Here is a 17,068-nt window from a genome sequence, read left to right on the forward strand (position 1 = left end):
GCAGATACACATGAATATGTGTTTATATACTGTATCTTGTCTTTCGGAATTGCTTTTATTAGTTTGTTATTTGTTATTTGCATTAAGTCTGTATTTAGGATGAGGGAGAAAAACCAGAGTACTCAGAGCAATACCCAAGTAGATACTAAAATATCAAATACTACACAAACCGTGACTGCGGGAGGAGTCTTGTGCATGATATATTTATATTTTTCCCCCAAGTTGTTTTGTGCTAAATTCTTCTAATCCTCTGGTAGGTATTTTACAGAAATTTTTGACTTTGGCTACTTTTTGTACTTTTTCCTCTACAAATGATCCCACACAGCTTTAATTATGTTAAAATCAACGCTGTAATGTGGCAAATCTATTTGTGTAATGGTTTTATCTAGAGACTCCTCCTCCAGGTAATTCTTAAGTCTGCAGTTTGTTTGGAGTCATTATTGACCTCAAAGATAATGTTTTTATCAATGAGCTGATTTCTTAAAGATGCATTGTGTTGAATCAGCATATGTTTATATTCTCAGGAGTCATTATTTCATTGAGTTTTGACCAGATCTCCTACACCTACACCTTTGGCTAAAATGCACCCCTATAAACCATGACGGAGTGACCACCGTGCTTCACAGAAGGTGGCAGATGGGCATCAGTGTAATACTCATCGCCTGTTGCAAATGGGCATCAGTGTAGTTCTCATTACCTGTTCTAACATGCTTACATTTTTCTAGAGAAACAAGTTTCACATTTGGATTCATCATTACACAACACTTTTGATTATCAGCCCATGCTTTATGGTCTTATTGCATGCTGTAGTCTCTTCTGCTTGATGCCTTTCCAAATCTAGGTTAGGAATTTCCAAACCTCACCTTGAGGCACCTGAGTATTTGTAGTTAGAATCAAGCACATTCATTTATTTATGTAACTGCACTATTTTGAAACCTGATTCAGCTGTGCTACATATTTAACAAATGTATGGAATGTTTGGTTTTCCTGGAGAAGTCTTTGGTTCCAAACTGGTGTTCTAGACATCTTTTAAAATATACATTTTTGCAAAACACAACAGTTTATCACTTTTTATTTTATCAATGTTTGTGACTGTTTAACATTATATACTGTTTCCTAAAGCAAACAGTTCTTATGTACACAACCAAAAGTAAGGTGACCTATGAAATTTATATATAATATACATATATGTAATTTTTTGTATTTGTCTTTATACAGTTTGTGTATGTGCATGAAATGTGTGTTTGTGTAAGTTACTTATGACCATTTAAAATATTTTATTTAAAAACAGTTCTGTCAGATTGGCGTGAAAAATAATTTTTAACCCTTAATTGTTGCTCACTGTGGTTATCGTTGTACCTCATGCCTCAGTCCTGGTATAGATCATGTACTTATTTAAAAACGTCTTGTTGTTTCACTTATTGCTTTCTATCACGCTACATCATCAAAACAAAGATGTGAACAGCTTTTGAGACACTTAAGCGGATCACGTTACTTAGTTTTGTTTCCATACTGTAAGCTGATTAGAGCATATTTAATCCTTTAAGATTTGTTTTTTTTTTTTTATTTTAATTGTGAATTTATGGATTTATATGTGTTAATGATGGAGAGGTAGCATTCATCTGTGTACCATGAGTTTTAAGCCATTTACAATTTATATATATGCATTACACACTGCCTATAAAAATATTCTCCCCTTTTGAAGTTTTCACATTTTATTGAATTACACGGAGTTTAATTTGATTTTTTTTTGACATAGATCAGCAGAAAACGATTCCTTAATGTCAAAGTGAGAAGTGACACAAAATGACACATTTTTATTGGCTAACTGAATAGACTACGTGCAGTATGCAAGCTTTTGAGGTAGCTCAAAAGGGGCCTGAGCTGCCTCAAAAGCTTGCATATTGTAATCTGTTCAGTTAGTCAATAAAAGTGTCATTTTGCTTCACTTCAGTAACTTGGTACACCACCCTGCTACTAATGTCAAAGTGATAACAGATCTGCAAAGTGATCTGAATTAATTACAAATATAAAGTACAAAGTAATTGATCAAATGAATATTCACCCCTTTAATATGACACACCTAAATTATCTCTGATTCAGCCAGTTAGATTTAGAAGTCACAAAATTAATTCAGTGGAGATCAACTATCTGTAGTCAAGTAGGTTTCAGTTTATTGTCGTATAAATGCATCTGTATCTGAAAGGTCCAATTTTTGGTTAGTCAGTTTCATGGACTAACCTAGGCACAAGGCAGAACACCCAAAGCAACCCTGTGAAAAAGTGACGGAAATACAGTACATAAGTCAAAGTATGGATACAAGAAAATATCCCAGTCATTGAATATCTCCTGGAGTACAGTTACATTAATCATTAAGAGATCAAAAGAGTGTGGTACAGCTGCCAACCTGCATAGAGCAGGCCATCCGTAAAATGTCTCGAGATTATGCAAATAGGCTAGTGAGGGAAGCCGTCAAGAGCCCTATGTTAATTGTAAAGGAGTTGCAAGCTACATTGGCTGAAACTGGAGACACTGCATACAACAACAAATCTGTTGTATGAGCTGTTAAAACAAACTGCCAGAAGGCACACGGGAGACTCTAAAGTTAGCTGGAGGAAGGTTCTATGGTCTCATGGGTCCAAAATTGAACTTTTAGACGATCTGACTAAATGGCATGTTATGCACATTATAGTAAACAGCCCCATGAAACATGGCGGTAGCAGTGTCATGCTGTGGAAGTGCTTTAAAAAGACTTGGGAGAAGATTTGTTTTCCAAAAAGACCTCCAAGCATAAAGCCAGTGTTTCCCAGAAATACCTTAAAAGCATAAACATTAGTGTCCTGGAGAACCTGAACTAGAGTCCAGATCTAAATCCAATTCAGAATTTATGATTATACTTGAAAAAGGCTGTTCATTCACAATCTCTGTGCAACCTGATAGTGCTTGAGTATTTTTTTCAAAGAAGATTCGGTTGGAGGGAGGGGGGAATTGCAGTGTCTAGATGTGTAAAGCTGATAGAGACCTACCCACACACAGTCTCATCCTGCCAACAGTGCATCTGCTAAATACTGACTTGAAAGGAATGAATATTTACGTGATCATCAGTTATTTTGTATTTTATATTCATAAGTAATTTAGTTCACTTTGCATAGATCTATTTTCACTTCGGACATTAAAGAGGCTTTTTCTTTTGATCAATTTACATCTACTGTGATTCACTGCTGAATAATAATAAAATGTGAAAACACCCAAGAGTGTGAATACTTTTCATATACACTGCATACTGTCCTAAATTGCCTTTTAAAGAAGTAAAAATGAGTTCACTTAGCCCTGAACTGCTTTTTAATGTGCTATGTTTTTTTTTCCTATTTCTTTTTAAAAGGTCAGATTATTCTGAGCACACTGTGTGCATTTCTCATGAAGACCAAGCATGTGTGGTTGTTTTCAACTCATCTGCTTCCTTTATTGGCTCGCCTTTGTGCAGTACCTCCCGGCACTCTAATTCTAGTAAACAACTTTGCAATGGGCCTGGTTGGCATTGAAATGCTGGTATTCCTGCTTTCCAATATGTTTGTGCCCTATAGGCTTGCAAGGACAGCATACAGAGAGTTGCTGCTGGTTGAGGTAAGCCTGTAAACACTTTGATGTTTGAGTAAATAATTGTTGCAGTTACAGAGTATCCATAAGTAAGCTACCTTGTATGTTTTAATTAATATACTTATTTTGTGTTTCTTTCTATAGCTTTTTGTATATGTCTCTGTGCCTTTTGGCCTGTATTGCTCAGACATATCTGCTTGGAACTTTGGCTAATAAAATGTTATGGAAAGAAAATTTAAAATTTTACTGGGTGTCCCCCAGTGTTCAGGAGGGTGGGGGGACTTGCTGTATGGGCTTCTTTTAGTTAAGTACCTAGACGCATGGATTATTAGGCCGGGTTTATACTTCACGTGACGCAAACTACAGAGGACGCTCTTGCTACAGAAGCGTTTTACTGTTTATACTTGCACGCGTACTTTACATAAATCTGGAGGAATCCACCAGGTGGCAGTGCGAGATATATTCACGGTGAGAACTGGTTCGGCTTCGCTGTGTTGTGATTTGCCTGGAATACCCAATAAAGTCCACTGACACCATGCCGCAGTATCTCTGAAAAAGAGGTTTAATGATTAAATTCATCAGTCCTGGGATGCGTCCATTCCAGCTAGCATTGGGTGCGAGACAGAAACAATCCCTAGACAGGGCATCAGCTAATCGCAAGGTGAATACAAGCACTCACATACACTAGCGTCATTTTAGTGTAACCAAATCTGCATATCTTTGGCAGGAAACCGGAGCACACTGTGGAAACCCAGCAGGAAAACATGTAAACTCCAAGCAGGGAATACCAGCGACGTGACTCCCTGCGAGACAGCAGTGCTACTGCTCCACCACTGTGTCACCCCCATGTGTGTAATTATTAGCAGTATTCATTATTTAAACGAAATTAACAATTTATTTGTAAAATGTAACATACATACTTTAATGCATTTCATCATGAAAGTGATATCAAGTATAAATCTAAGGATTCTAAATGTGCAGAGAGTTGGAATATCATACATTTAATGTGTTCTGTGTGGTGATCTATTGCCGCTTGCCGCTGCTTTCAGGTCATGAGGAAGTCCCAGAAGCTCGTAGCGATTAAAAACTGGGATGACGTTTACGACAGTCTGCTTTAATGATAAAGCAAACTACGAGGTTAAAGTGGACATTTCGAGATTAAAGGTGAAATTTCCACTTTAATCACAAAATACACTTTTTCACCATGTCCTTATTTTATTTTTTTTCTCTGTGGCTGTACATTGTGTTGCTGTTGTGAAGTTGAAAAAAAAAAAAAAGACGGCACAAAAGATGGTATGTGAGACTTTTAAAATGTGTCGTGTCATTATGATGAGGAATATGCGACGCTTAAATGTAAAAGCACCACGAGTGCATTTGTATGTCGGCATTTTGCTTCACCACATCGAAGCACGCACATCGATCCCGTAGGATCCACATAGCGACTTTCTGTCACATGTAGATAGTAAGCAGAGACTCTGACGTCACATTCCAACTTTTATCTCACTGTGCCCCCCGACTTTTTGCTGGTACTGCAACTCACGCACGCGTCACGTTAATTTCTGAGGACCTGCTCAGAGGTCACGTCAAATGAACGCTGGGAATACATGGCAGCCATGATGCGTGCGCGTACGCGTTCTGAGCGTGAAGTATAAACGAGCCCTTAGGATTAAGGCTACACTATTTTCAGACTGTTCTTATTCTAAGTAATTTTTATAAGGAAGCATAGACTATGGTGGCTGCATCCAGATTACATCTGGGACCAGTCATGGATAGGACCCCATTAAAGTGCATATACACTCATCCACACTTGCATATATAGGGCACTTTATAAAAAATACGAGCCTTTTTTATTGCATTGGACCTTCACCAATGTTTCAATTGTTTGAAAAGCTTAAATATTTGTTTTGTTTTTAATAAGATAGTGCTCACAAAGAAAGATAATTTCTTCTGTTTATTCCAGAAATAGGGGTAGGGTAAATTTCTGTTTGTGCTGAGACATTTAAATGAGTTTTCAATCATTTGGCTTTTTCTAAACATGTTAAATCAAAGTCAGGATTGTTGTAAGACGGCCAGTTTTAGCAGCATTTAGGACATGATAGGAAAAAACCTAGTACCAGTTCACCGCAGGTCACACAGAGAGTAGTAGATGATTGTTAGTTATATTCTAAGTAAATATACAGATTTTTATAGATCATTTACATGCCTGTAAAGGTTTCACATTAAAAATATACACTTCTGTAATTGTAAACCATGCTTCATTTTACACTGAACAGTGGCAAAAGAAATATAGCTGTGTAATTCATACTTCTTCAATTCAGTCTGCATTGTAAATGTATAATTTTATTTACATAGCCTCTTGTTGAAAGTGTTTTACAAATTACACTGTAGTCATTTGTAAATGTATAGTAATATAATTACCTGTTTGATCAATTGTCAAGGTTGAGGCTTGTCCACTATTTTAAATACATGAGTATTTTCAGGGACAACTGTTTAAATATAAGTATAGTTGCAGCTCTGGCAGGCAGTGATTTAATTAGGGTTTAAGAGGTGAGTGTATGTATATATTTATGTATATGTATATATATATATATATATATATATATGTACTGTATATGTATATATATGTACTGTATATGTATATGTATATATATGTACTCTATATGTATATATATGTACTGTATATGTATATATGTACTCTATATGTATATATGTACTGAATATGTATATGTATGCATATGTATGCATATGTACAGTATATATGTATATGTATGCATATGTATATATGTATGCGTATGTATATGTATGTATGTATATGTGTATATGTTTCTGTATATTTGTGTATGTATGTGTGTATATGTTTCTGTATATTTGTGTATGTATGTGTATATATGTATATGTGTATATGTATGCGTATGTATATGTGTATATGTATGCGTATGTATATGTATGCGTATGCATATGTATGCATATGCGTATGTATGCATATGTATATATGTGTATGTATGCATATGTATACATATACGCAGCAGCTCTACTACAATGCCACCATCCCACCCCTTGTATAAAATTATGATAATTGTAAATTAGATTAACTGTATTTATACTGTAATATTAATCTTTTGTTTCTGTGTAAAACATTGTTAAATGAAATATTTGAATAGTTTATTTTCACACCTACTTGTTAATGTTTTTGAAGACATTTCCAAGCTGGTTTGCAAAAAATAAAAAAAAAGGTTTAATACCATTAATTTCTTTGTGGATTTCTCTTTTCTATATTAACAGAGAATACAGTGAATTTTACAGAGCGTTTATATTTCATTAAATCTTGTCTGAGGTTTTCTCCTTCCTTTTTAACAGTACTCATTATCCCTGCTATGTATTTTGTTTTTATTCTGCTGTTCAGAGCATTATGGCAGTGGCAAATGTATTTGATTAGGCAAATTGTTTTTCCTAGACTACACCAGACTGCTTTTGCTGAACCTTCAGGGTAAATTTCATCATCTTTATAACTGTAAACAGGTTGATTAATTAAACAAATAATGAAAAGAATTGGAGTGCACTGTAGCTAACCTAACTGTGAACATCTTTAGCCTATTTCTGTACAAAGTAGGAAGGCAAAAATTCAAGGTTTGTCAAGTTTGTTCTTCCATTTTGATGCTACTTTCTTTGCCACATTGATTCTCCATGGACGTTTTTAATAGCTGAGCTTCTGTATGTTTTCTACGAAAAGAAAATCTGAGTTAGTGTATATTTGTGTTATTTTTCCATCAGTTAATGCATATCACAAACTGAAATAGATTTAAATATTCTGAATTTGGTAACCCATTAATTGGTTTTGCTTCCTTCGTGCTTTCTAAAGGGGTGGATACATTAAATGTGAAAATTAGCACTCTTAAAACAAAGGGTTTAGCAGTAGTGCTCATATGGCTTGTTTTTAGTGTGTATTTATCCCTGCTTTGTGCAGAAAAAACTTTGCAAATAAAATAGTAAAAATTCTTCAGTCTTAAAATATTGTGTATTGGGGTAAATCTTAGTACACCCAGGTACATTTATAAGCATGCAGATCGAGCAATTATGTAGTTGACAATTAAAATGACTAGGAGTGTATCATTTTGTTAAACTGAAACACAATGCAAAACAACCATAAACCACGTAGTGCTATTTCAGTTTTTAGGTTTACTGGTGTCTTTCATTTAAAAATAAAGTACATGAAAAAACAAAATCATTATGTTGTCCAGTACAAACATGATATTGAAAGGTATTGCATATCCAGATCAATGGGATGACCATGGGATTACTGAGGAGAGCATATTCAACAAAAAAATGTTTCCCAGTTTGCAAATCTTTGCAAATTATAATTGAACAAATATATATAGTTTTCACATCTGGGTTTATTTTTTCCATCTTCCTGTAGGTGATTGAACTATCTAGGCTACTAGCGCTTGGTGTCTCCCTTTGGAACCAGTTTGCAGTTCCTGCACTCTTCAGCGTGTTCTGGCTGATACTCTTCGTTGTTCAGATCTACACTTATATTTCATCCAGCAACAACTTAATTATCCATCAGGGAATAGTATTTGTTTTTCTTACCAGGTAAAGTGTTTTTTTTCTGTCATCCGTTGTACGTCAGTATTCAGTATACTTTTATAGATCTATAATCTGAATTTCTTTCTGTTTCAACAGACTTTGGTTTTATGTTACTTGTATTTCTTCATACTTTTAGGAAGTAATGTCAGGGTTAGATATTTATAACCTAATATACAGTATCTTTATATCATTGAAGAACAGCAGTATCAGCTAAACAAATTTATTTGTAGTTTTTTTTTAAATTACTTATGTTTGTTTGGTGTCTTTCAATATTGAAAACACATCTAGACATGCTATGATTTCTGTCCAGAATCCTGCAAATTTTAGTAAAAAAAATTCCAAGTAAAATACATTTTTTCAGGTATAATAGAAAGTAATGTTCAGGCAGCATTTTAAAATCTTCATTACTAATCCACAGTTTTAATTTATGCATGGAGGCACCGACACGCATGCACAGTGCGCCGCGGCGCCCCAGAGTCAAACGCAGCGGCTTCCCAAAAGTCAGTAGGTGGCGCCCAAACACCACAACCCACAGTCAAATGCAGCAGCCTCCCAGAGTCAGTAGTATGTATGTGCCAGCAGTCGGTGTGACATGTTTGGGATACAAACAATAAACGGAGGCACCTACCACGCACTTCACAAACACCACAAGCGAAGAAGTCACGGGTCCAAAACGAGGTGCAGCGTGCACGCCAGGTTGTACAGCCGCCCGGACAATGAACGAGCGCGCCCACAACACGTTTTTGACACAGAACAGGCAAAGGAGGCACGTATCCAAATGGAGGGAGCTCAACGATTAGTAATACATACACGAGCCCGTATGGCTACAACCTGTAAACGAGCCCGTATGGATACATGTTATTGAATTAAATGGAAACTTTACCATGCCTACGACCTGTGAACTAAACCTGAGGTAAAGCGTGCACGCCAGGTTGTACAGCTGCCCGGACACGACCGCCCACACCACCGCATATATCCTCCATGATATTTCATCACGCAGAAACTGATTGCCATTCTTGGATTTCCGATTCGCTGGCGAATCGCGGGCTTACTTGTACCACGCTAAAAAGGAAATATAATATTTTCAATACTCAGTCATAAAGAATGCAGTGTTTTATAATTGTCATGATGAAATAATTGTACATGCATACCTTTTTGCACACACACATACAGAATGTACGTACGTACGTACGCATGTACATGTGTGTGTGTTTGCAAGATCAAAATAATATGTAATGTGTATGCATTTCTCAAAAATATAATATCATAAAGCTTTGAATTAGATTTCCGTGCTAAAAAATACTTTTTTCACATATGGTAAACTTTTTTATTTTTTACTTTAAGACTTGTGCCATTTGTACATTCCTTTGGACATTACACATTCATATTTGATTGAATCACCTTCTGACACAATAACCGTTTTAAGTTTGCTGTGGTTGGTGTCTCAGTTGCACTGAAGTCAGGAAGAGTTACCCAGACCATGGCGATAAGTCGTACTCTCACAGCATAATGAAACTTCTATTTTCATTTATTGTTGAGATAGTATTTATAACAGTGTTTGTCTGCATTACAGTTAGCACCTTGTTGGCCAAAAAGCTCACTGTTTCTCTCATCAGAATAAGACCATTCCCCAAAACCCAAGTGGCTTACTGTTGCTGTTTCTCCCTAGACTAGTCTTAAGAGGGATCTTTTTATGGTTTGTATTTTGCTTCCCTTCTTTATGTACCGTTATTATGCAGAGCTTTTTGTATAACACATCTTCACTCCTAGTCACTAAACTCCCTGTATTTCTATTGATCATTTTTTTTCTTAGTTGCATCCATTTAAGGTTTTTACTTTTTCTAGATCCTGTTTTGACAAACATCATTTTCTTAGCAGTGTCATGGCTGTGTGATGAAGCTTCACTTTCTTGTTTACTTAACTAAGAGTGACGAGAAAGAATTCTAAACATTTTCATTCCTTTTCTTTCAGACTTACTGAGTACCAATAATTCCTAAATAGCAAAAAGTTTTGATCCAGAAAATGTTAAACATTTTTTGTTAAAGTTTTAATTCTGTTTTTCAGTCTAGGCAATAGATAAAGACTAAGGTCTGTGGTATAATTTTAATGTAAAGACAAAATAATTTTTTTTTGGTAAACATTTTACCATTTTTTGATCATAAAATACCCATACAACACATTCATCCATCTATCCATTATCCAACCCGCTATATCCTAACTACAAGGTCACGGGGATCTGCTGGAGCCAATCCCAGCCAACACAGGGCGCAAGGCAGGAAACAAACCCCAGGCAGGGCGCCAGCCACAACACATTCAGTAATTTACCATTAGTTTTCTGTAGTAGGAGCTCCCAGCATGAATGAAATTAGGGTTATACATTATAAACAGTTAGAAGAGTTTTGTTTAGTTCAGTATAATGTTAGGAAGTTCACAGATGAATGTTTTTTAAATAGTTCCCAGTTGAAAACATTTTTTCTACTTCATTACTTCTGGTTGTGTTTTTGTCCCATCTCTTTTTCTCTCCAGTATATCAGAGTGTTGCAGTACACCATACTCATTGCTTGGCTTAACTTTTGTTATTTCCTACCTGGCACTTGGTCTTTTAAACCTCTGTAAATTCTACCTTGGTGGTTTTGCAGCAATTCAGAATGACAATGTCATGCACAGGTAAGAGGCAAGGTATTTATATTTATATATTGAAATCAACAATATTTATAAATAGTACATCATCTTTGAATTCTAAAATACCAGTCAACCTTAGAAAATAACATTTGAAACCCATCCATCCATCCATCCATCCATTGTCTCCCGCTTATCCGAGGTCGGGTCGCGGGGGCAGCAGCTTGAGCAGAGATGCCGACTTCCCTCTCCCCGGCCACTTCTTCTAGCTCTTCCGGGAGAATCCCAAGGCGTTCCCAGGCCAGTCGAGAGACATAGTCCCTCCAGCGTGTCCTGGGTCTTCCCCGGGGCCTCCTCCCGGTTGGACGTGCCCGGAACACCTCACCAGGGAGGCGTCCAGGAGGCATCCTGATCAGATGCCCGAGCCACCTCATCTGACTCCTCTCGATGCGGAGGAGCAGCGGCTCTACTCTGAGCCCCTCCCGGATGACTGAGCTTCTCACCCTATCTTTAAGGGAAAGCCCAGACACCCTGCGGAGGAAACTCATTTCAGCCGCTTGTATTCGCGATCTCGTTCTTTCGGTCACTACCCATAGCTCATGACCATAGGTGAGGGTAGGAACATAGATCGACTGGTAAATTGAGAGCTTCGCCTTGCGGCTCAGCTCCTTTTTCACCACGACAGACCGATGCAATGCCCGCATTACTGCGGATGCCGCACCGATCCGCCTGTCGATCTCATGCTCCATTCTTCCCTCACTCGTGAACAAGACCCCGAGATACTTGAACTCCTCCACTTGGGGCAGGATCTCGCTACCAACCCTGAGAGGGCACTCCACCCTTTTCCGGCTGAGGACCATGGTCTCGGATTTGGAGGTGCTGATTCTCATCCCAGCCGCTTCACACTCGGCTGCGAACCGATCCAGACATTTGAAACCAAATAGGAAAAATCTCTAATACTTGTGAAGGCATTTCGTGGTCCCACGGCAGTTTATTGTAGTTCTGTGTCCAGCGTTCTAACTATATTTCAGCTTTTTTAATTTTACAAGTAGTGAGTGTTTTTTCACAAATGCTTATTTGTCCTCAATGGTCTGCTAGAAGTTTAGGGCAGTCATTTGAAATTGTTGACTTTGAGGCCTATATGTTCAGTGCACTACATTTTGTTTCTAATCGCAGAGAAATCCTTACATGAACAGCATGTATTTTGGAATAGTATTGTGAATATTTACAGCTTTTTTCCTGTGTCTGGAGGATCAATAGCAGTTCATAATTTTTGCCAAGCTTTTCATTTTGAGCAGATGAATATTAAACAGTGCTAAAATATGTACAGCCTGATCAAGAGTTATGCTTTAACATGATCTTTCATATTTTTTTCAATGTTTATCTCATTGTCATAACACTACTGACATGTCACCAAACATTTAGTTGCAACCGCAGAACACATTGACCTTTTATTCTCCTCTCTGTAAAATGTGTTTCTAATAAAATTGTGATATTTTAATACATAAATATTGTTCAAATGCTGAAATGCAGTGGTAAAGATTATGCATTGTAAAAAGCAATTGGATTCCACCATTGTTCCTTAGTACATATTTCACGCTACAGTAAGTTCTGTGTGTTTTTTTTTTTTTTTGTATAAGTAAAAAGTGCATATTGGAATGACAAGATTAAACAAAATGTATTTATGAAACTGCTTTTTAAGAAGTTTTAAACTGAATGTTTCTTATACATAGGTCATGTAAATGTAGACAAATAATTTGGTTTTTCTGTTTTTGTCAGGGGTGTAACTGAAGGGGTTACTCTCCTTCTGCTGGCTGTCCAGACTGGACTGTTAGACATGCAAGTCCTGCAGCGCACCTTCCTCCTTAGTATAATCCTTTTTATTGTGGTGACATCAACTCTTCAGTCTATGATAGAAATTACAGACCCTATTATATTGGCACTTGGGGCCTCTCGTAACAGGTGAGAGTACAAGTCAGATATTGAAACTTTGTTTTCTTATAATTTTGATTAATATTATGCAGATAATTTTATAATAATCGATTTATTGTGAAAGTTATTCTTTAAATGTGCCTAAAATACTGTCCAACCTAAGATGCGGTGGTGGTGGTAGTAGTAGTAGTGGTAGTAGTGTATTTGTCATGAGTACTGTGCAATTCTTACTTAAATGCTAAACCAGCATACAGCATATAGCTACTTTCCACTGACATGATACACTTTTATTAAAATGAAAACCCTGATCAGTTTGCCTGTACTTCAGCAATGTTTTCAGTTCATGAAACCTCGATATTTTGACTATTTAACCATTTTCTTAAAATATTACCAATTACTCCTGATCCAGGGTAGTCTTACCAGTTTTTTTTAAATTTTTTTTATTTACAGAAGCCCATGGAAACATTTTCGAGGAGTCAGTATGTGCTTCTTTTTGTTGATATTTCCAGGATTTATGGCCTATAAAATTTCTCAGTTTTTTCATATGGATTTCTGGCTTCTTATTCTTGTCTCTAGCTGTATGCTAACATCATTGCAGGTACAAGTGTGTGGATATTCAAAAAAGATGTTGGAATTCATTTTGTTTACTGGTTTTACTACAGGTTGAGTATCTCTAATCCAAAATGCTGGAGACCAAAAGTATTTTGGATATATTTTGATTTTGGATTGTTTTCATGTACATAATGAGATACTGCATCTTGGGAATAGGACCTCTAAAGTCTAAACATACTGGACATTGGTCTCATTTTCACCTTATACTGATAGTTTGAGGATAATGTTATACAGTACTTTTAATAATTTTGTACATGAAACAAAGTTTGTGCTCAGGAGAATGTGCAGAATACCTATTTCAGCTGTTAAGTAACAGCAACAGCAAACAACAGTAGGCTCTCGTTCTCCACTTATGATGCTGTGCTTTCATTAAAAGGTTACTGTACGTAGAGAGTAAGCAAAAAAACACGTTTTAATTCACATAGGTCTGATGGCGATGATGATTCATAACAAATAGGCTCTGATGAACTTCTGCAGCCAATGTTGCCTTTAAGGTACACAGGTGCTGTATAGTACTTTTGAACCGCTGCACAGCTATGATTCCCCCAACTCCCTCTCCCACACATCAGTTTGCAAGTACCACTAAGCTGTTTTCAAGCCTTTAACTCTTTGTTAATGCCCCCAAATCTTCAGCACTGCCCTTCAACCCCCACAGCCCACTTGTTATTCAGTTATAGATTTTTCGAGGCACTCAATATTCAAAGGGGGATTGAAGAAGACAGTCATAAATGGTAAGTTTGAGCTTATGTGTTACTCAAATACACTAATCAGAAAATAAAATGGAGGGAGCATTGATGAGAGCGCCACATGAAATTGAGGTCATGTGTGAAATTTTCCACTTGTGGCATCATGTTGGCCCTCAAAAAGTTTTGGATTTTGGAGCATTTCTGATTAGGTATGCTCAACCCATATGTGTCTCATAGTTAAGTTTATTTGAGTATATATCGTAAACTGCATCGTAATTACTGGTTAACATTTTTTAGCTATCAGACATTGTTTTTGAATATACTTTTTGGTGCTCATTTTACTGATGATTATTAAATTTAGTTTTACTAGAAACTGCATTGCTAATACTGTATGTCTCATTTGCTTTACATTCAACTCCGCTTACCTGCAATTCGATTAGGTGCAATCTCCGCCTAGCTGCAATGCAGGTTTTGGACCTGTTTTTTTCACTTTACACTCCATTGCTAACTGCATTCGGTTAGCTGCAATTTGCTTATCTGTAATTTCCAGTTTGCTGCAATGGCCGTGCGAGTTCGTTTTCCGCTTACTGTACAGTCTACTCCTATCAAGTGCATGACCTCCGGACGAGATTGGCACATGCATTTAAGCAGAGTCAACTGCACTTAACTTTATGCAAATAGGGACCGTGCAAGTCCTGAGATGACACCATATAAAGTCGACAGTGCCAGGCATGTGCATGGGCGGTGTCTGTTATTTCAGTAACTTAGAAAGCCGACAGATCTGAAAAGAACATCAACTAATCGACATAATTTAGTTTTTTGAAAAGTTGAAGGAATTGAAGGAAAGCCAAAAGACAGACTGACACTGCTACTGGCCTGTAACATGGATGGATTAGAAAAGTTGCCGCCGCTCATAATAGGGAAAAGCAAAGAGCCAAGATGCTTCAAAAACGTCAAGAAGCTTCCAGTGGCATACAAGGCAAATCGCAATGCCTGAATGACCAGTGAAGTTTGGCTGCAGTGGCTGAAGAAGCTGGACAATTCAATGAGGTCCAAAAGATGACAAATTGTTTTGCTGTATGACAACTGTACAGCACACAGTGAAGATATCAGACTGACCAACATCAAGCTCGTTTTTATGCAGCCCACCACAACAAGCTTAATTCAGCCCATAGACCAAGGCATAATAGCAAATTTCAAACGAAATTGCCAATCCCTCATGCTTCACCATCTGATGGCTATCATGGATTAAGGTGACAATGAAACAATGAAAGCAATTGAGCTGGCCCATAAGCTAACACTACTTGACAGTTTGCACATGCAGAAGGATGCATGGAGTTGTGTCAGTACGTCAACAATCGTTAACTGCTGCAGACGGGCAAGCTTTGTGAAAACTAGAGGGAGATAGCACTATCCCAGTTCCGGGTGCCTCAGCAGCAGTTGTGGATGATAGCAGCAGCGTAGGGCTACAGCTGCCTGAAGGAATGTCAACTAATGACTTTGATTGTTTCATTGAAATCGACAGTAATGCTCCAACAAGTGCAGATAAAGAGACAAAGAGATATGCGAAAACCTGAAGGCGTCTACTCCAGCCTCTAATCAACTAGAAGAGGATGAGAGACTGGACACGGCCAACGTTGATGAAGTTCAGACTGCACCTGCCATGGCACTGACGTTCGCTAATGCAGTGAAGAGCTTGGATTTTATACGAGCCTACCTAGAGTCAACTGGCTGTGATTCGTACAAAATGTTTTATGCACTGTGCAGCCAAATTTATGACCGTCATCCGTACCAGGCACAGACAACAATAACAGATTATTTTCATTGCGTGTGAACTAACATTGAGTAAACGATAACATTGCTTAATTGAAAATTAGCAGCTGTAGACCGACAAGGCTGTATGTATATTACAAGTACTGTAATCCAATTTGACTATATTAGACGATTAAACTATATTTGAGGCTGGTTAGTAACAATACATTGTGTTTATTCCTTAGCTCTAGGTACTGCAGTTAGGCGCGTCCTTTATAAATGGGCGACCATAGTGACTCAATACATGCATAAAGTGCGTACCTAGCATGAAGCACATGGCTCACAGTCTACTATAAGCTAACTCCGCTTATGTGCAATCTCCGCTTACCTGCAATTGGGCCTTCGGCCCCTAAACATTGCAGCTAAACGGAGTGCACTGTACTTTAAATAGGATCCAGTACTTTTTCATCTGTTTGCATAATAGTATGTTGTTTTAAAATATGTATAGGCTTGAAGTCACATTCAGCTAAACTGAGTCAGAAAATTTAACAAAGGCAAAAATAGGGCCCTACTAATAACATCAGGGCACCAGTATTAGCTATCCGCTGATTATTATCCGTGTAACGTTAACTGATACTCTACCTAGTATGTTGTTGAAATTCTTAAAAGCAAAGCACATATATTAGATAGATACTTTATTAATCCCAAGGGGAAATTCACATAAGGTTATATAATAATATAATAATAATATTAGGTTATTAATATAATATTAGGTTATTATACTAGTGTAGACTGCTACAGTTTGAAAACTCACTCCCCCGGCTGATATGTGCAATGACAGTAATGAGAATTGAGCATTAACAATGTATTTGATAAACAATTCCAGGGTTTTCAAAACACTAAACCTCTCCAGCATTCATCGGTCCCCAGGACAGCAGGTTTTTATAGAAGATACATAAATCATTTGTTTACTTACTGTTATACTTGAGGTTCCCAATGTTTCAGTTAAAATCCCCTATTCCATGATTTTCTATATTCCCCCCGTTGAGCATTCATTAGATAACTAAGATCATCTTTGTTTTGAAAAATCAAACATTTATCCAGTAAAGAAGAGTAGAAGTTTAACTTTCAAATGGTTGTACATTTGATTCTGTATACTATAGTGACTGCTTGACAAAGAACTTGCATTTGGAGCATTTGGGTGTGCACAAATGTTTTAATATCAAACTGATATTCCGGTCTGATTCCTGAAATCCCCAGTCTGTCTGCTTTCCAAAGAGTAGAGA

General features: G+C 37.1%; 1 protein-coding gene across 1 annotated transcript in view; it reads left to right on the top strand.

The window, feature by feature from the left end:
* LOC114651654 (RING finger protein 145-like) overlaps positions 1-17,068 on the top strand; it is a 46,070-nt gene that overhangs the window by 16,805 nt on the left and 12,197 nt on the right. The window contains exons 4-8 of the mRNA XM_028801489.2: positions 3,383-3,624; positions 8,012-8,187; positions 10,708-10,848; positions 12,580-12,762; positions 13,183-13,330. Of these exons, the coding sequence (XP_028657322.1) occupies positions 3,383-3,624; positions 8,012-8,187; positions 10,708-10,848; positions 12,580-12,762; positions 13,183-13,330 (890 nt within the window). The remainder of the gene's footprint in view (positions 1-3,382; positions 3,625-8,011; positions 8,188-10,707; positions 10,849-12,579; positions 12,763-13,182; positions 13,331-17,068) is intronic.

The sequence above is a fragment of the Erpetoichthys calabaricus genome, chromosome 5, assembly GCF_900747795.2.
Source record: "Erpetoichthys calabaricus chromosome 5, fErpCal1.3, whole genome shotgun sequence".
Lineage (NCBI taxonomy): Eukaryota > Metazoa > Chordata > Cladistia > Polypteriformes > Polypteridae > Erpetoichthys > Erpetoichthys calabaricus.